This window comes from Aspergillus karnatakaensis (genome assembly GCF_047715665.1).
Source record: "Aspergillus karnatakaensis strain CBS 102800 unplaced genomic scaffold BJY04scaffold_45, whole genome shotgun sequence".
Classification (NCBI taxonomy): Eukaryota; Fungi; Ascomycota; class Eurotiomycetes; order Eurotiales; family Aspergillaceae; genus Aspergillus; species Aspergillus karnatakaensis.
This window is the reverse complement of record NW_027395757.1, coordinates 67,543-86,048: the sequence shown is the minus strand read 5'-3', so window position 1 is coordinate 86,048 and position 18,506 is coordinate 67,543. Positions and strand designations below refer to the sequence as shown.

Here is an 18,506-nt window from a genome sequence, read left to right as displayed (position 1 = left end):
GTTTATAGTCACCGAAAACAGGCTAGAATTCCGCGGGTGGCAATGGCAAATTCTTAGGCGCGCGCTTAAGCCGGCTTTTCCTTCAGCCGTCGGCCCCTCAATAACTACGCCCTACATCAGTACTACTGCTCCTCGCCCGGGCGCTGAATAATTATATCGGTTCTCAGAACTTAATCTATTCCAATCGCCTGCCCTAATATATCGCTGAACTTTCGTGCCTGTCCTATGGGTACTAGTAGTACATTATGGGAAAAAAAAAAGAGCCCGGGGAGTGGTAAAGGGCCATGCTCATGCCCCATCCGGGGCGGACTCTAGTCCAATGAAACATATCGGAAAACGTGAGTGGGAAGAGGGGTTGCAGAGGTAAAGTTAAGGGAGGAAGTAGTGGTTGTTGTGGTTGTGAGGATAAAATCCACCAGGGCGTAGGGTTCGGTGTCGTGATATTGAGGTTCGTGAGAAGTGAAACACAAAACAAGATGGGGAATAAAGGTTGCTAGGATAAATATGTACAGACGAAGAGACGAAGAAGGGGTTGGCGGCGGTTTGTGGGGTGAATAAACGGCAGGTCTGGCCGCCTTTCAAGTACCCATAGTCTGCGTTTGAGGATGGTTAGGGCTCTTGCTGGTGCCATGCATTGGGCCAGTCTGGACGCTACCACTGCGCTGGGTTTGCGGGGTTGCGCTTCGGCTTTGCTGTGGCACGGCTACCCCCATGGCAGGGGAGCTTCCGGTGCCCACTCGGCTTTGCTGAGCTGGCTGAGGAACACGCATCATCGGAGAGAACCCTTGGGCTTGAGGGACCTGCATTGCGGGGTTGCCATTCATGCTGGTTTGAGGCTGAAAATTTCCATCATGGGGAACCTGGTAATTCGGTTGAACACCCAAGTTCCCTGCAGCCGCGTTCATTGCAACTTGAGACATCCGTTGCTGTTGATACTGATGCAGCCTATCTGTGGCTAATTTATTCACTTGCTCTATCGGCATGTTGGGGTTGCTCCTTTGAATTTGGTTCTGGATGCTGCTTATGGTCGGCACCACTCCACTGGACAACAAATTTGGTTGGCCCATGCGCGGCGATGGGGTAGAAACGCCCTGGGGTGTAGTGTTATGGAATGGCGGGCTCTGCATCCCACCGCCGGCTTGTAGCGCTGCCATCATCGCGGGGTTGCTTGGGTTACCATTGACCGTGGGCATGTTCAGATTGGGAGAGTTGGACCCTGTGGGAACAAACTGAGGCTGCGCGTGGAACTGTTGCTGAGCCTGTTGCGGCTGGGCTTGCTGGGGCATTTGTTGCTGCTGATTTTGCTGCGGGGCTTGCTGTTGCTGAAGTGGGTGCTGCTGCTGCCGTGATTGTAAAATTCGCTGTTGCTCTTGAAGGCGATTGGCCTCTCGAATGACCCGGGCGTTATCCGGAGACGTCTGTATGGGCATGGCGGAACGAGGCCCAGTGCTTTGCTGCATTCCAGCCTGCGGCATCATCTTCATGGTCATGGGATTAGGAGCCATTTGACCATTGATAGGACCACCGCTTCCTTGCATTGCCTGAGCGTGCGGCCGGGCCTGATTGACAGGAACACCTTGCGGAACCCCGTTCGGCATCACATTAGGCAATCCAGTCGATATCCCGTTGGGTATACCATTTGAATTGTTTGCTGCTACTGCAGGAGTGTTGGGGTTATGAGGCACTACATTGGGAGTTCTTCCAGGTGCATTCATCATTTGCTGCTGTTGTTGCTGTCCTTGCTGCTGTTGGTTGTTAGGCAACTGGCCAGCACGTGCCGCGAGACTCGCCTGTATAGCAATTAGTCGAGCACTCATTCACAATTGTCAAATACACTCACTCTTTGTTGTGCAATCATTTGCTGGCGATACTGCTCCTGCCTTTCTTGAAGTTTGAGTTCGCGTTCATGCTTCAAGCGGCTGAATTCGGCCGGCGAAGAAATGGGAGGTTTTGGTTGATTGGCTTCATTTACCTTTCTCATTGAAGCGAGATGGGAAGCTTAAAATAACATCAGCAGACTGCTTTTCGACCTGTTATTTTGCCCGCTTACCTTGCTGCTGCTTCTGAAGCATGGTCTCCCGTTTCTTAGCCAATTTCCGCATAGCATCAAGCAATGCCAGGTGCTTCGAAGACCTTCTACGGTCGACCCGGACCGGCTGTGTGCCTCTCCGACGTATCAAGGGAGTTGGTTGTTGGACAGTTCCATTGTTCCCCTGTTGTTGTTGTTGTTGCTGCTGTTGCTGTTGCTGCTGCTGTTGTTGGGCAGCTGCTTGTTGCTGGGCCATAACATTACGCTGAGCGGTATCAATTCTTTGGTGATAGGCTCTGAAATAAGGGGTTTTGGACATGTCTGAAGGGAGCCCCTCAATTCCCGCCCAACGCTCGAAGCACTCCCACGGTGTTCGTCTCTCTGCGCCAGATGTAAATTGTGACGGCGGGGTGAGACAGCTGGAGATCAGTGACCAGTTATATGAGTACTCCTCGACGAGACCGCGAAGCTCCTCGTCTTCTGCATACGTCCATTGCGACGATTGCCTTGATTCTAAGAAACCAAGCGACGGCATAGCGAACTCAGTTGGGGGTCTGAAAGGTTGAGCGGGATGGATCCGATCGCGGATATGCCTATTTTCGGGCTGGAATAATGCAACATTCGTTTGCTCAGGTGGCAAGTCGAAGATGGGGTGCTCGGAGCCAGAGTTATACTGCAAATAATCGTAGCGACTGCGTTTCCTCGCAGGCTCATCCTCGTGAAACATGATCTTTCCCTGTGCATATTTAGAAACAGGCAGAATGTCAGTCTTCCAAGACGAATCCGGGGGTTCCTTGAAAGTTGGGATAGATGTGTTCGAATCGAGCTGGACGGGTGTGTATATTGGCAACTCATCTAGGAGTTTCTGCGCCGCGGGCGTCATGTCCAGTGAAAAAATGAACTCATCAGAACCAAGAGAGAAAATAGCGGCCGGGGCTATTGTATCCGGAAGGTCATGGTGTGGTTCATCGGCGAACCGCTCACTAAGAGAGTCTTCCTCTGTCGAAGGCACCAAATCTGGGGTTGGATGCGACTTTTCGAGGGCTTCATTCTCCTCGGGAGGAGAAACCATAGCTGTCGTTGGCAATTGAGCCTGCTTATGTACTTCTCTCGGCGGTATCCTCGCCTGAACACGCAGCAACAACCGTGAGCTAGTGTCGCTCTGAACGTATTCAGCGCACCACTCGGCACAACTCTTAGCTGCAGCTATCTTCCACTTGCGTTCTTCGCGGAAATCGGTGCGCATCCACTTCATGTGACCTAAGAGAACATCCCAGTGCGCTCCCTGTCTAGGTGGCTCCGCGGAACGCTTTAATTGACGCAGTGGCCATCTATTCGCGTTCTGAAGATCATATATCCGACGCAGAATGCGACAGTCCATCTGCTCTTGGTATTCAAGGAGATAATTTTTGGTTGACAACGTTTTATGGGCTGAAGAAAGGAGGCCAGCCAACGCGGTTCCACGAGGCGGGGCGTAAGCCTTATTCTGGAACAACGTAAATAGGTAGTCCTGTTCCTCATTAAGCCGAACCAAGTCACCAGACTGTTGGCGGACTATATCCGAATCATTGCCCTTGTCCGGCTGCTGCTGTTGCTGTTTTGGAAAGACAACAGTCGAAACCTTGCTCCTCTCCTTCTCGCGTGCTCTCCTGTCCTTTAGACGTAAGCTTGCAGCGGAATCATTGCAGGCGTCCGCACCAGCCCGTTCCAAGCTAGCAGATCTATCCACCGAATGAGACTTCTCCACGGGCGACACAGGAGTCTTCGGGGCTTCGCCGAGGATTTCAGATACGGACTTGTGCCGAATTGCTCCCGATGACACTCTGGTCGTCATCCTCTCAGGCAGAGGCGCTGGATGAGCGGGTGGGCTAGGTTTCTTAGTCGGCTGGTTGACTGGCGCCGCTGCTTTGACGGGCGCCTCATCTTGACCCAATGCCTGATCAGAGGATGGTTGAACATTGAGGTCTTCATTTGCTTCAGGAACAGTCTCGGGCTGCTTGGGTTCAAGTAGCACACCCTGAGGCTCTGGTTCCAGAGCCCCGATTGTCGAAGCTACGGTCGCTGAAGCAGAAGACGGATCCTCCAGAATGACCTGGTTCGTTGAAGGACCAGTTCCAGCATCATCCTGGGTCTGATTCGCCAAAAGGGCATTTTTATGGAGGGATTGTGCCTCCTCGAGTCGAAGCTGCTCATCTGGCGTGGTCGGAACAAAGCTAGATGGTCCCTGTACGGTCGATGTATGCTTGGGGCTAGGAAGTTTGCCTACGAGTTCTGGCGCCTCTTCCGCAAGGCTTGTTTCAGGAGACGCAGCGGTTGGGGCGGGCGTATTATTCGAGTATGGCCCAGCTGACGACACGGGCGACAATGGCTGTTGAATGATCTGGGTGGGGCGTCCTGGTACTTGAGATGGTTGCACGTCCGGCTTGAGTTTGGGCGACGAGGCTATAGGTCGCGCTGGTGACACTACCTTGGACGACAAATTTGTCTGATCCGTTGTAGCGAGGGTACCGTTAGAGTCTTGAGAACTGCGAGGGCTTTCCGGCACCGAAGGAGTTAGCTTGTCACCGGGCTGCACAATTAAACCTTCATGTTTCGCTTCTTGGGACGACCCATCGGGACCTTGTACTCCATCAGGTGGCGTAGTGGGCGCAAATTGGGGCGTGGGCTTGACATCGGATTGTTTGGGCGCAGAGCGCGACGTCTCATTCTCGTCTAGTTGAGAAGTCGCGGGTTTCTGCGTTTGAGGCTCTGCGACGGCTTGAGAAGGAACTTCTGGCGGAACATCCCGTTGGGACAACGGAGTGGCTGGAAAAACACCAGGTGTCGTAGAGGCGCGTGGAGGCGCGGCTACTGATGCCTCTTTCGCCGGTCGAGCTGGTCGCTCTACATAGCTGGGCAGGGCTGGGAGAGTAGCTTCGTTAAAGTATCGACCTCTACCAAAACGGTGAGCACGGCGCTATCGCAGGTCATGACGATAGACCAATACATTTAGCATAGGGAGGGGGTGCAAGTTCAAACATCGAGTCGAGGGCATGATATAGAGATATAACTTACTTGGTGATGTCGTTGGCATCAAGGAAAGCCTGCTCCTTTTCCTGATACGCGGAGTCGGCGAAGTTCTCGGTCGCGGCCGCGTAGCCTACGGTCGCAAAGTAGAGCTCGCTCAATTTGCGCTTCCGCGACAACAGACAGCGTCTATAAATCACAGTGAGCGATGGAAATGTGCCGCAAGATACATCTAAATAGAGCAGTTCGTAGAGAGAAAATGGATACTTACGCGATCTCATCTTGCTTAGACCGAAGAAGCTCTTCCCGGAGCATCGAGCCTAATTCAAGAACACAACATCCGATTAACGCGCTGAAAGTAAGGGGAATAGATTGAGCGAAGTCATCCAGAAGGGAAAAATCGCTCGAAAATGATAAAAAGGATGTGGTTGTGTTGTACTGGGATGCAAAAGACTCGACACGGGGATGGCACTGTGAAGGGTTTTTTGGAAGGGTTCGTGGTGATGAAGAGGGAGTCGGGTTGTGGTTGGTTGACTGCGAAAGCTTTTTGGAAGGGTACCGCGAGCAGGTATGGGGGTGCCTTTCCTGGAGGTATGGAGGTATGCTGGGGGCTAGTGTATCTTATTATTATGGTGGCTTACAGTTCGAGTGCAATAGAGGCAGCTCTTCCTATTAACTGAATCTCCTGTTCTTGGAATAGTAAAGCTAGCTTCCAGGTTGGATCTGGTTTTGCGACATGATCTCTCAGTCTTGTACGGAAGTCGTGACAGCATTAATACGGAGTACGAAAGACACTTAGGTACATCTGCTGCCTCAGGCCTCAAGGGCTTGTCCAGCCCATGGGCGGTAGGCAAAGCCCGGCAGAAAAAAAAGTTGCCATGATACCCAGCGCAGGATGAGAAAACATTATTTCTCCCCATTCGAGACTCAAATCAATTGCAACAATGGCAAAACGCAAGAGAGATGAGGCTGTGAAAGAGCCGCAGCCGACACAACAGGTAAAAGTTGCCAAGCCGTCAAAAGAGCAAGATTCTTCATCTTCCCCGCACAACGACAATGCTGCCATTACCCTCCAAATAGTCACTGGTTCTTACGAAAGGGTGTTGCATGGATTTACAGCATCGATTTCCCCTGGCTGCTTCGCGACCGATCCGAAGAAAGCGCCAGCCAAGCCCTCATCCTCCGTCCAGTTTGTCGATACATTTTTGTTCGAGGCGCATTCCGCTGCCATCAAGTGCCTAGCCCTGTCCCCGTTGCCCAAGGCAGATTCTACCGAACCCCCAAAGGTTATTCTGGCTAGCGGTGGCACCGATGAGCGCGTCAACCTCTATACCCTGTCTGCAGCTCCCCCTATAGTTAATGAACACTACCCAACGGTCCCCACCCTTGCGGGCAACAAGATACTGGAGAACCCCAAAAACCGAGAACTCGGCGCCCTGCTACACCATTCCGCTCCTATCACCGCGCTGGACTTTCCTTCGAGATCCAAACTTCTAGCATCCGCAGAGGATAATACCATCTCTGTCAGCAAAACTCGGGATTTGACAGTTGTATCTACCATCAAAGCCCCTCAGCCTAAAGTTCAAGGCAGACCTAGCGGAGATACTGCGCCTCCCGGAGGCTCTCCATCAGGTGTCAACGACTTTGCCGTGCATCCCAGTATGAAGTTGATGTTGAGTGTTGGAAAGGGGGAAAAGTGTATGCGGCTATGGAATTTGGTCACGGGGAAGAAAGCCGGCGTGTTGAACTTCAACCGGGATATTCTGCAAAGTGTGAAGGAAGGCAGGTGGAGCACTGGAGAAGGAAGAAAGATTGTCTGGGACACGAAGGGAGAGGAGTTTGCAGTAGCTTTTGAATGGGGTGCCGTACTTTTCGGTATTGTGAGTTCTCTGCCACAGCATCCTCCCGCATAAAAATCCTAACCCTTAGGCAGGACTCGACCCCTATCTGCAGGGTAGTTCCGACTCCCAGAAGCAAGCTACATGAGATCAGATATGTATCATTAGGTTCTTCAAATGATGACAGCGAGTTATTTGCTGTTTCGACAGAGGATGGCAGAATCATATTTTACTCAACCAAGAGTTTACGGCAGCCGGAAGAAGACGATGATTCGTCGATTCCCTATGCTGAGCCAGTTGCTCAGCTCGGAGGCAGAGCTCATGGGTTCCCTGGAAGAACGAAAGACTTTGCAGTTCTAAGCCTAAAAGGGCAGCCAGGGGTCACAGATGATGATTTTGCGGTGGTCACTGCTAACAGCGAAGGCGTCGTGCGTGTCTGGCTTTTACTCGGGAGCGAGCTGCGCAAGCAATCTAGCGGCGCGGATGATATCAAAACGGGAACGCTGCTGGATTCTTACGAAACCGGGAATCGTATCACGTGTCTAAGGGCATTTGTCATGTTGCCTGCTGAGGATTCCATACTCGAGGATTTAGAGGATTCGGAATCGTCGTTCGACGAAGAAAGCGAAGAAGATTCGAATAGCGAAGAGAGTGATGCTGAGTAGGGCTTGCGATGGATGTGAACCTTGGATAGCTGTATATACCCAATTACCATTTGCTCAAGCAATGTAATTTATCATGACATCCAACATATAGCACTTTATACTGCAATACCAGCTCAATTTAGGCATCTCTTCGCCGAGTAGATGCCTCGAAAAGCTCGACGGGCGGTACATCTCTGGTGTTCGTAATGATGTCCAGTGATCTTCTCGCCAAACTCTCAATGAGAGTCAGAACACATTGGGGAATCTTAGATAGCCTCTTCAATTCTATGAGAGCTGGCATCAAGCCTAGGCAGAGCGAAAATATAGAATCTGCAGTGAGTCATAACTTGAGTGAGCAGTTGACAGCGACCACCACCAAGGCTCTTGAGAATCAATTCTTAATTAATGCAGCCTCTTTGTGATAGTCACCAGACAAAAGATTCAATTGGTAATATATTGTTATAGATATTGCACATCAAGGAAGCCCTGATCAGTGAACATTGCCAGACAACTGCCGCCACCGACCGCCTGCTCGCTCTCCACTGCACAAATTCAACCCCCACTAAACTTGCCCAAGCCTAACGATTGTATCGCCTCCGTCGGTTTGCAGAAACAGCAAATTTCAATCAGCACTTGCTTTCTCGACCTTCGCACCCACTTTCTCCCATACCCCCTTCTTACCCCGAGCCTTGCTGTCAACCGCAATCATGGCTGCCAACGGTGATTTTTCGGACGACGAGTCCCAGCCCGGCTCCCCCATTATCGATGCCAACGGCCACGATGACATTGAAGACCAAGAGCCTCTCGACCAGGACGAAAAGCCCCTCAAGTCAGCCTTGAAGAACTCTACACCTGTATCCCAGCCGAAACGACCAGAGCTGCCGGAGCAGCCCAATCCAGAGACCCTTGACTTGTCCACGCTCACCCCTCTGTCGCCCGAAATCATTGCTCGCCAGGCCACAATCAACATTGGTACTATCGGTCACGTCGCTCACGGAAAGTCAACGGTGGTGAAGGCTATTTCAGAGGTTCAGACTGTGCGGTTCAAGAATGAGCTGGAACGAAACATTACCATTAAGCTGGGTTACGCCAACGCCAAAATCTACAAGTGCGACAACCCTGCTTGCCCCCGACCAACATGCTATAAGAGCTACAAGAGTGAGAAGGAGGTGGACCCTCCTTGCGAGAGAGATGGTTGCTCAGGACACTACCGTCTCCTTAGACACGTTTCGTACGTTTGCCCGCTCATTCTCGTTGACTTTGAAACAGGCTGCTAATCTAGGTCTCACAGCTTCGTCGACTGCCCCGGTCACGATATCCTCATGAGTACTATGTTGTCAGGTGCCGCTGTCATGGACGCCGCTCTTCTATTGATCGCCGGAAACGAAACCTGCCCCCAGCCCCAAACTTCGGAGCATCTTGCTGCCATCGAAATCATGAAGCTCAGCCACATTATCATCCTTCAGAACAAGGTCGATCTGATGAGGGAAGATGGAGCCTTGCAGCACTACCAGTCGATTCTGAAGTTCATTCGTGGAACCGTTGCCGACGGGTCCCCGATCATTCCTATCTCAGCGCAGCTCAAGTACAACATCGATGCTGTCAATGAGTATTTAGTTTCGCACATCCCCGTCCCCGTCCGCGATTTCACAGCTTCGCCCCACATGATTGTCATTCGGTCCTTTGATGTGAACAAGCCCGGTGCGGAGATTGATGAGTTGAAGGGAGGTGTTGCTGGTGGTTCTATCCTGACTGGTGTGCTGAAGCTGAACGACGAAATTGAGATCCGACCTGGTCTTGTTACCAAGGACGAGAACGGCAAGATCCAGTGTCGGCCCATCTTTTCCCGAGTTGAGTCGCTATATGCCGAACACAATGATCTGAAATTCGCTGTTCCTGGTGGATTGATTGGTGTTGGTACCCGTGTCGATCCTACCCTCTGCCGCGCCGATCGTCTGGTTGGTTTCGTTCTTGGTCACCGTGGACGTCTGCCCGCTATTTACACTGAGTTGGAGGTCAACTACTTCCTTTTGCGCCGACTCCTCGGTGTCAAGACTGCCGACGGCAAACAGGCCAAGGTTGCCAAGCTGGCTAAGAACGAGGTTCTCATGGTGAACATTGGTTCTACTGCTACTGGTGCAAAGGTTATCGGTGTTAAGGCTGATGCCGCTAAGCTGAGCTTGACCAGCCCTGCTTGTACTGAAATCGGCGAGAAGATTGCTATCAGTCGAAGAATCGAGAAGCACTGGCGTTTGATTGGTTGGGCCAACATTGTTGCGTAAGTTCTAACCCCTGTTGCTTTCACAACTTCCTTTTCTACTTTGGATGACTTGTCTAACTTCGTAACAGTGGTAACACCCTTGAGCCCATCGTCAACTAAACAAAGGGCACATGATGTTGAGTTCAGGCCCAGTCTTAGGAGGAAATCGCGAAGGACAAAGAAGCCGTCCATGGCGGTAACCCCCACAGCTTGGCTTAAAAATGGGGAGGCGTTACGGGGTTAGATGAGCAAACCAGATGTTATTTCTGAATAGAGCACGCAGGAGGGTTCATTGTCGTCTCTTTCAGCCGCTGGAGGCTTCGAAGACAAGAGTACGTGGGTTTTCCACGCGTATCGCCCGCTGAAGGATCGCGAACTGCGGGCTCATATCTCCAGCAGGTGGATTAGGTGATGAAAGGACAAGAAGAAGGATGAAGTAGAGACGGCCACATTTTTTGACGAGTATTATGACGCTGTTCTTTTCCGGGGTGGGCAAAACTTGCTTGTATTGTGACCATCGCATTTGATTTCGACTTGGATGGAAGGTTAGATGACTATTCAAGGGCATTACGGAATGCAACGAATATAATATAAGGGCAATTTGTGCTCATACCAGTCATGAATGGTTCTGCTTAGTATGAAGAAAACGATAACATTGAGCACAGTTTATGATGTAGACAATGCGGGCCCCTCTCCGATGATCCATCTGCAGCGGAAGGGTGACTAAGAAGACCATTTGTCTACTTCTTGGAAGCTGTCCTCTATTCGCATTTCAACTTCAACACAGCACTTTGCGTTCCAAGCTGTTGTTGGGCAGCCAGTCTCACGATGTTTATTCTTGATGTAAGTGCTTTAGTTAAGATGGTCCATCCCAGCATGTTCGTTGCAAAGCGCTGGAACCAAGCTGACCACCGTGGCGCTCCTAGCAACTGGCGCGTCTTCTGGACCGCCCGCTCTTCCCATGGAAGAACGTGCTCGTCGGCTTTTCCTTAGGCCAGTTCATCCTCGAAGGTCTTCTGTCGCTTCGACAGTATAAGGTTCTTCAGCGAACGAAAGCCCCGAAAGTGCTCGAGGGTGAGGTGTCTCAGAAAGTCTATGATCAGAGTCAGGTAAGCTCCCGGCTGTCTAGGTCTGTCTTCGACAGCTCGATTGGCTGACCCTTATTGTCTCGCTTCTCAGGCATATGGTCGCGCGAAAGCGAAATTTGGTATTATCTCCGGTTTATATGGTCAACTTCAAAATCTTGCTTTCATCTATGGTGATGTCCTTCCCAAGCTATGGGGAGTCAGCGGTCTCTTGTTGGCACGATACCTTCCAGCTCAATTCCAGGGTGAAATTACGCAAACGCTCCTGTTTATCTTTGGGTTCAACTTGATCAGTACTGTGCTCTCGCTCCCAATCTCATACTACAATACTTTTGTTCTTGAGGAGAAATTCGGTTTCAACAAGTCAACGGTTAAGCTCTGGGTTACCGACATGTTGAAGGGGCAAATGTTAGGCATCGTTCTCGGTACTCCTATCATCAGCGCCGTGCTGAAGATCGTCCAAAAGACTGGCAACTCGTTCTTCTACTACCTCTGGCTCTTTGGTATCTTCGTTCAGATCTTTGCTATCACTATTTACCCGATCGTCATCCTGCCTTTGTTCAACAAGCTGTCCCCCCTCGAACCCGGCCCGATTAAAACTGGTGTTGAGAATCTGGCCAAGAAGCTCAATTTCCCGCTCCAGGAACTGCACGTCATTGATGGAAGCAAGCGAAGCGCGCACAGCAATGCCTACTTTTACGGTCTCCCCTGGAAGAAGCACATTGTCATCTACGACACCCTAATTGAGAAGAGCAAGCCGGAGGAGGTGGTCGCCGTCCTGAGCCATGAGCTCGGCCACTGGAGCCTTAGCCATACCAGCAAGCTTTTTGGCATTGCCCAGGTATGCATTGTCCGAAAGGTTGGCATGGTCGAAGAACAAAGCTGATTTATTGCAGTTCCATATGTTTTATATCTTCGCTCTTTTCTCGGCTTTCGTGAATAACAAGTCGCTCTACCAGTCTTTCGGCTTCCATCGTGAGCAGCCCATTATGATTGGATTCCTCCTGTTTTCCGATGCCCTTGCTCCTATGGATGCTGTCGTTAAGTTGTTGATGAACATCCTCAGCCGCAAGTTTGAGTTCGAAGCTGGTACGTACCCCAATCTATTCAAGAAGTGATTACAATCCTAATGAACCAAAGATGCCTTCGCTGTGAACCTCGGCTACTCCGAGGAGCTCTCCCAGTCTCTTCTCAAGCTCCAAATCCAGAACCTGAGCACCATGGATGCGGACTGGATTTATGCCAGCTATCATTATTCTCACCCCATCCTCCCAGAGAGACTCAAGGCCCTGGGTTGGAAGGGAGGCAAGGTGACTGATTACAAGGAGGAGGATGCTGAGAAACCCGTCAAAGCTGCTGACCGGGAACTCTGAGCAATCAAGGATGAAACCTACCTCTCCATTCTTAGCTTTATTTGTCTTATTGGAGACGATATTTGCAAAAGCTGATCTTGATTACTGAGCGTGATTTTACTGTTAAAACATGTTCATTAGGAAGAGACGTTATCAGGTTGACAGAATAATTACATTAAACCCCAAACCAAAGCAAATCTATTTACCGGCAATGCGCCTGTATGCTTTTTAAATCTTGAAATAAACCATCATAAAAGACTGACCCCAACGGGGCGATGACCTATTCATCCCCTCCCTTCAGCTTCGCCTTCTTCTCAGCCTTTCTCCGTTCCTTCTTTCGCCGCTTCCTCTCCTCCTTATCTAACACCGTATCCCCCTCGCCATCCAAATCCATCGCCCCCTCACTCCTCACATTGACCTCTCCCTCACCATGTCCCCCCTGCTCGAACTGCTTCTTGTCCTCCCACCCCGCCTCGCCATTTCCACTCTGCGCCTGCGTCTGAGCCTGCGCTCCCTCCTTCATCTTCGCGATCGCCAAATCCCGTCCCAGGACTTCCCCAGCAAGACCCGCTTGCACGCGCTTCAAGTTGTGTAGGATGATGTTTGGCGCTGCGGCAGTTGTGCGCGAGACAGGGCCGTGCTCGCTGATTCCGGCATTTGGCTGGAGTGCTGGGTCTGTGGTTGCGCGGTCGAGGTAAGCGGCTAGGAAGTCGTGGGCTGTAGCTCGGGTGATAGGTTTTGAGGAGAGAATTGTTGTTGGTGGAAGAGGGTTTGGGTCTTGGGCGGACATTTTGGTGGTTGAGTGGTGGGAGATGTAGATCCAGCGATCTAAAGTCTTAAGAAAGTCTCCAGGTTTGGAGGCCACTTAAGTAGGCGTCCCCTGAATCTTATGGCTGAAACGCAGAGGGACAGGGTATCAATTGGTGTTCCGGCAGAAAGTAAGGTTGAAAGATATAGTGTTATAGATCTGAAGGGTTGCGGACTTGGAAAAAAAGTTCAAAGTCGGAGGTGGCACGTGCACTGCGGCGCTGCAGTTCATCGCCGAATTTTGACCCTCAACACCATTATACCCCGAATAGATTGACCAGCCTGAATACCTCACCATCCCCTAAATCCAAAGCTCGTATCCTCAACGGATATACGGCTCAATTTCCCTTCCCGAACCGTATCTACGAAACCGCTCAACAATGTTCTGCCTCAGGAGCATGGCCGTCCCTTCAACCCTTATGACAGCTACGTCCTCTATGACCAAGTACGTTCAACAGCTTCACCTCTTCCTATGATATGATAAGTTGCTAACAATCCTCCTCTCACTGGAACAGAAAAACCACTCTCCTCTCCCTGCAGCGCACTTTCCAACCCAACCTCCAATTGCGAACCTTCTCCTTCGCAACCGCCCCTACAACAACCAGACCTTCTCTATCTGCTCTCTCACAGCCCTCACAACGGTCACTACTCACTAGCTCACCACTCACACCCATGCTCTCAAACCAAGCTCGCGCATTCTCAGCCAGCTCCTCCCTCGCCGGCCGACGAAACACGTTTAACCCTTCGCGTCGGGTACAGAAGCGCCGCCATGGGTTTTTGGCGAGGATCAAGAGCAAGGGTGGGCAGCAGATCATCGCCCGGAGACGGGCGAAGGGAAGGAAGAATTTGAGTTGGTGATTTGATTTTCCTCTTCTAGTTTAGGTCTTGGAGCAACTTGTACGTGACTTCATGGAGTGTTGTGTATTTACTGTATAGGATAAGCAAGGTACGAGATCAACATATATTTCTCGTGGGCTGGCGGTATTGACTGACCAGTACATTGCGGCTCCTATATGCCGATTCTCCGAAGGGGTCTAAGGGACTGGGTTGCGGGCTTAGGGCTTGTTGACCACTTTGTACAATATATGCGATTATAGAACTTGAGCGTCCTTGGAATCCGCGGTGACTAAATGACTCGTAGCTCCTTAGTTTGACTACGTTTCGACAATACAATATAAGATAATATACACCTATTTGGCACCTACTAGTCATATGATGTGTATCAGGCGCTGCAGACTACTTATCGTCTACCAACGTTGTTTATCTTTCTAGAAATAATGTTGTTCTATACATAATATTCGGCCTGACTTACCCCACACCAACCCATCATAGACTGATACTCTTAGGGAATCATTTATCAGTCTCGGAGTCAGAGTCGTCGTCCTCGCCGGAGTCATCATCATCATCATCATCATCTTCCTCTTCGTCATCATCCTCTCCATCATCCTCTCCATCATCCTCTCCATCATCCTCTTCGTCGCCCTTACCATCTCCAACCTTGAGTCCATAGTCGTCTTCAAAATCCTTAAGCGGTTGCACCTTAGGTGAGAATCCAGAGTCTCTCAAGCCCTTTTCGATTGTCTATGAGAAGACTGTTAGTGATTGGACGCTGTTTGGGGCTGGAAAGTATGGCTATACCTCTTGGAGCACGGTCGTGCAGGTGATCACAATATTGGCCGTCTTCGGAGAGAAGAGAGGAAGAATTATCTCACGCAGTGCCCTCTTCACATCTTCAACGGTGATGTCCCGGACTTCACGGAGGATTCGCTCCTTGTAGTTGCTGGGCAGTCCCCGAACGACTTGTCGGATGAAGCTACCTTGGGCCGCGCTGGCGGTTGTGACTTGTTCGTTCGCGAAGCTGACCACGATACTGCTAATAGCGCCCTCAAACATCAACGGGTCAAACGGAGCCTCGCCCGAAAGATGTGCTTCCACAATCTCCTTGCTTGATTCGAAGGCCTTGTGGGCGTTTGGTGAACGGTAAACGTCAAAGTTGACGAATCCAACGTTGATGTCGTATTGGAAGTTGGTGCCGTAGGCGAGTCCCTTGCCGCGGACGGCAACCCAGAGAGGTCCTTCAACAGCGTTCATATAGGCAATTGCAACCAGAAGGGCTGGGAGGTTGGGATCGCTGTACGAATCAATGCCCCGTGCGGTTGCGTACGCGAAGGATGAGTCGATAGTCGGCATGGGTACGATGTAAGCTTCTCCTCCTGGCTGCTGGCCAGCAGGGTTTAGCAGTGCCCTTCTGGATGGAATAGGGTTGAGCCTGTCACTGGTCCCAAGACGCTCGACGAATGGCTTCCACGATGAGACCGGGTGAGCGAGCTTCTCAAGGTCAGCCACAACCAGAACTCGGATGTTCTCGAACTGGAAAAGGGCATTCCTAATTTCTTCCATGCGAGCAACAACCACTTCGGGCTGCTGGGCGAGTTGCCGCTTGATCTTCTTGAGGTATCGTGCTCTCGTGAGAGTACCGCGTGCGCGAAGATAGGATTCAACGGCATAGTGGACTATGACATGAACGGCCGACAGCATGTCCTCGCCACTCCTCTTAGCATCAGGAACATCGGAGAGGAGCCTACTTGTGATGGTTCGAAGTCTTTCGACGTCGAAAATCGAGTCCCATGCTAGCTCCTGTAGCCAAGCAATGGCGGTGCTATACTTCTCTAGCTCGACCTGGAATGAAATGCGGACCATTTCTGAATTTCCAAGGCTGGTGCCGCCCCTGATGGAGTACCCAACAGTATCTCTTTCTAATTCGACGACCACCTGCTCAAAATCGATGGTCTTTCCGGCGCGCTTGATAGGGAGGTTGAAGAAGGCCTCCAAAAACACGGTCATTAGAGGGCGCAGCTGCACAGGTATTGACTGCGCCGATATGAGAATTGAGATTTGAGCGAAACTGCTAGGAATATGTTCAAAGTGGATGAACAAAGGCAAGTCTGCCCCGTCGGCATCCACAACTTGTTGAGCTTTGTTGAGCTGGCGACCCATCTGCAAAGCAGCCCCGGATCTGGCAGTCATGGTGTCCACAAAGTGGATGGATTCGATACCAGGAATTTTAAACTGCTCGAGCATCTCCTTGGGAATTTCCTTGTCGTTCTCAGCCTTAGCTTTTTCAAGCTTCTCAGCTAGCTTCTTGAGGCCATCCTCGCCCAGCCGCTTCTTCTGCGCCGCAACTCGAGCTTCTTCTTCCTTCTTCAGAGTTTCTGACATTTTTGAGGAAGGTTTTCCCAAGACAGTGACATGGGCTGCATCGGATATCCATTTCTTAATGAACTCGCGCCACTCTTCCTGAGTCCATTTCTCCAACGTGTCATACTCTTTTAGAGACGATACATCCAGCAAAGTCGTACCGTTCTTCTTGCCGAAGAGGAAATCGGAGATGACATACTCCGCAAATGAAGAAGCAGAGCTTTCCGTCGAAAACTTCCATGTTCGCCTTTGGCGATCAATGCATTCTTGGATATACTTCATGTCGAGGTCTTTGTTCATCGCATCCCTTAAAACTTCGAAGAATCGCTGCTCAACCTGAGCAAGCTTTGAAGTTTTCACGCTAGTCAAGGTGAAGCGGATCTCAAGATTTGGTCGGTCGTCTGTTGCGTAGTACACACCACTTGCTAGCTGTTCTTTCTCGACAAGAATGTTGTCCAACAGTGAAGCGGACGAGCCAGCCAAGTACAGTAGTGTAACATTGACAGCACCAGCTACATGCCGTTAGTGCTCGTTCATTGAAAAGGACTTTGAGGTGGCATACTTTGTACTGAATTTGTGGAATCCGGACCAATGAAACGGATCTCGATTTCACCGTAGGACTCATCCTCCTCGGGAAACTCCACCGTCTTGACTACTGTATGAGACAGCGGCGGAGCTTGTTTTGAATCTACCCAAGGTCGCTTGAAAGGTGCATCAGGGCTTGGAATGACATCGAGAATAGTGTCTTCGAAACGATCTAATGTCTCTAGGAGGTCGTCGTGGTCTGCTTCGCCCGTGATAATCAGACATAGATTCTTGGGTTGGTACATTTCACGGTGAAATGCTCTGATTCTGTCGGCTGTAAGGACTCGCAGCTGCTCCATCATTCCTCCTGTCTCGTAGCGGAAGCCCACCCCTTCAGGATAAGTTAGTCGGCGCGCAGCCAGATCAATAAGCTCGGCAGAGTTGTTCTGGACTCCTTGCATCTCCGAGTACACGACTCCGGCGTCATTACCCGTACCATCGATGTGATGGACCTCCGTATAGCAGCCTTCATCCGTCAAGGTTGGCGCGATCACATGTTCAAGGTATACAGGCAGCATGCTTGAAAAGGCTTCCCATCCTGCCGTGTCCAAAGTATATGCTGTATGATCTGTGGCTGTCCAGGCGTTTGTGTTTGAGTAGAAGCGGGTGGCCAGTTTGTCAAGAAATCCCTTGTACCGGTAGTTCCGCGACCCCATGAAGACCAGATGCTCCAGGGTATGGGGAGCACCGGAATCATCCAAGATCTCTGTCGCCAGGACGAAATATCCATTCACTTTTGGGCCCTTCTGATCTATGACCACCACCCTCATACCCGTTCTCTGCGACTCATATTGAACAAACTCGCTGGGCGAATAGTCCGGTTTGAATTTTTGGAGGAGTTTGAAGTGGCTTGTGCGAGCTGCTGGCATGTTGGCAAGTGAGACTATGGGTCTTCGTGTATGGAAAGCGCTGATAGATATTATGGGTTTAGGTTGGTAAGATCTGGGGAGGAAGAGGTTCAGTTAGTTGCGAGGCTGGGATGCAGTTTATTAGACCAGCTGAGATAAGATTCAATTTAAGCTAGCAAACAAACAAACAGATGACGGGGATAAAGCAACAACCCCAGGTAAACTAAACCTGACATCGGACAAGCGAACGGTACTCAAGCTCCTAGATGACTTCATCCAACACGGACGCAAACAATATGGTAGGACGTTTCCGCAAATCAGGTCGTAAAACTCACATTGATCGAGCAAGCGGCTTCCAAGCCAGGCCTGGAGGAAGCGATCGAATCAACACGATGGGCTCCGAATGGGTGAGACTGGCGTTATGCTGTTGTCTCGGAAGGTCGCAGTGTGTGGAGGGGGGAAAGTCCTTTAAGCTAGGACAGTGTTGGATACAGGAAGAAACTGGTCGTCATCCAGCTGGCGTTCCTACCCGTCAATGAAGGTTGTATCGTTCAGTGTATTTGACAATGTCAGATTAAGTTTGCTCTGAAGCCTCAAAAAACAATAACTGACAACGGAGCTGAAAGAACCCCGCGATGAGGCACAAAAACCGCAAGGCTGGATGCTTCCGCGAGGGCGGTGAGGGAGCTGTAGTTAGTGTTATCGGGACAGCTTGTGGTCTACTCCGTACTCCCTCAGTTACCTACTCTGTTTTTCTCGTCGGCTGATCAATAAAGCAGGATTCCTGTTCTTATATGTGGCCTAAATACATGTTTTTGTCGGCTGCTATCGTGCTTTGTTGATTCGTTCTTGTA

At 50.7% G+C, this 18,506-nt stretch overlaps 8 protein-coding genes across 8 annotated transcripts; 4 read left to right on the top strand and 4 right to left on the bottom strand.

Annotated features, from left to right (window-relative positions):
• Positions 1 to 157: 157 nt before the first annotated feature.
• On the bottom strand, positions 158 to 2,993 carry eaf1 (MYB and HSA domain protein). Its single transcript, XM_073712228.1, has 3 exons — positions 2,051 to 2,993; positions 1,841 to 1,998; positions 158 to 1,790 (listed from the first exon to the last, which is right to left on the bottom strand). The coding sequence occupies exons 1-3, from the start codon at positions 2,910 to 2,912 to the stop codon at positions 579 to 581; spliced, it is 2,232 nt and encodes a 743-aa protein (XP_073568321.1). The 5' UTR covers positions 2,913 to 2,993; the 3' UTR covers positions 158 to 578.
• A 2,827-nt stretch (positions 2,994 to 5,820) lies between these two features.
• Positions 5,821 to 7,597, top strand: BJY04DRAFT_110085 (putative 60S ribosome biogenesis protein Mak11). Its single transcript, XM_073708122.1, has 2 exons — positions 5,821 to 6,915; positions 6,969 to 7,597. The coding sequence occupies exons 1-2, from the start codon at positions 5,980 to 5,982 to the stop codon at positions 7,536 to 7,538; spliced, it is 1,506 nt and encodes a 501-aa protein (XP_073568320.1). The 5' UTR covers positions 5,821 to 5,979; the 3' UTR covers positions 7,539 to 7,597.
• Positions 7,598 to 7,974: 377 nt separating this feature from the next.
• On the top strand, positions 7,975 to 9,989 carry BJY04DRAFT_110087 (translation initiation factor eIF2 subunit gamma). The gene is made up of 3 exons (XM_073708123.1): positions 7,975 to 8,748; positions 8,809 to 9,795; positions 9,867 to 9,989. The coding sequence occupies exons 1-3, from the start codon at positions 8,225 to 8,227 to the stop codon at positions 9,895 to 9,897; spliced, it is 1,542 nt and encodes a 513-aa protein (XP_073568319.1). The 5' UTR covers positions 7,975 to 8,224; the 3' UTR covers positions 9,898 to 9,989.
• On the bottom strand, positions 9,941 to 10,433 carry BJY04DRAFT_110093 (uncharacterized protein). Its single transcript, XM_073708124.1, has one exon. It carries the CDS (start codon positions 10,343 to 10,345, stop codon positions 10,082 to 10,084), a length of 264 nt encoding a protein of 87 aa, XP_073568318.1. The 5' UTR covers positions 10,346 to 10,433; the 3' UTR covers positions 9,941 to 10,081.
• A 34-nt stretch (positions 10,434 to 10,467) lies between these two features.
• BJY04DRAFT_195522 (zinc metalloprotease) lies at positions 10,468 to 12,439 on the top strand. The gene is made up of 5 exons (XM_073712227.1): positions 10,468 to 10,620; positions 10,704 to 10,886; positions 10,957 to 11,703; positions 11,759 to 11,951; positions 12,003 to 12,439. Exons 1-5 carry the CDS (start codon positions 10,606 to 10,608, stop codon positions 12,233 to 12,235), a joined length of 1,371 nt encoding a protein of 456 aa, XP_073568317.1. The 5' UTR covers positions 10,468 to 10,605; the 3' UTR covers positions 12,236 to 12,439.
• Positions 12,238 to 13,187, bottom strand: BJY04DRAFT_110083 (uncharacterized protein). Its single transcript, XM_073708121.1, has one exon. It carries the CDS (start codon positions 13,002 to 13,004, stop codon positions 12,495 to 12,497), a length of 510 nt encoding a protein of 169 aa, XP_073568316.1. The 5' UTR covers positions 13,005 to 13,187; the 3' UTR covers positions 12,238 to 12,494.
• A 98-nt stretch (positions 13,188 to 13,285) lies between these two features.
• On the top strand, positions 13,286 to 14,221 carry BJY04DRAFT_195519 (mitochondrial 54S ribosomal protein bL34m). Its single transcript, XM_073712226.1, has 2 exons — positions 13,286 to 13,466; positions 13,537 to 14,221. The coding sequence occupies exons 1-2, from the start codon at positions 13,402 to 13,404 to the stop codon at positions 13,877 to 13,879; spliced, it is 408 nt and encodes a 135-aa protein (XP_073568315.1). The 5' UTR covers positions 13,286 to 13,401; the 3' UTR covers positions 13,880 to 14,221.
• A 51-nt stretch (positions 14,222 to 14,272) lies between these two features.
• Positions 14,273 to 18,260, bottom strand: BJY04DRAFT_195517 (putative zinc metalloprotease). The gene is given in 5 exon segments (XM_073712225.1): positions 14,273 to 14,483; positions 14,496 to 14,602; positions 14,660 to 16,731; positions 16,782 to 17,746; positions 17,988 to 18,260. 4 exon segments carry the CDS (start codon positions 17,671 to 17,673, stop codon positions 14,372 to 14,374), a joined length of 3,183 nt encoding a protein of 1,060 aa, XP_073568314.1. The 5' UTR covers positions 17,674 to 17,746; positions 17,988 to 18,260; the 3' UTR covers positions 14,273 to 14,371.
• Positions 18,261 to 18,506: the final 246 nt, after the last annotated feature.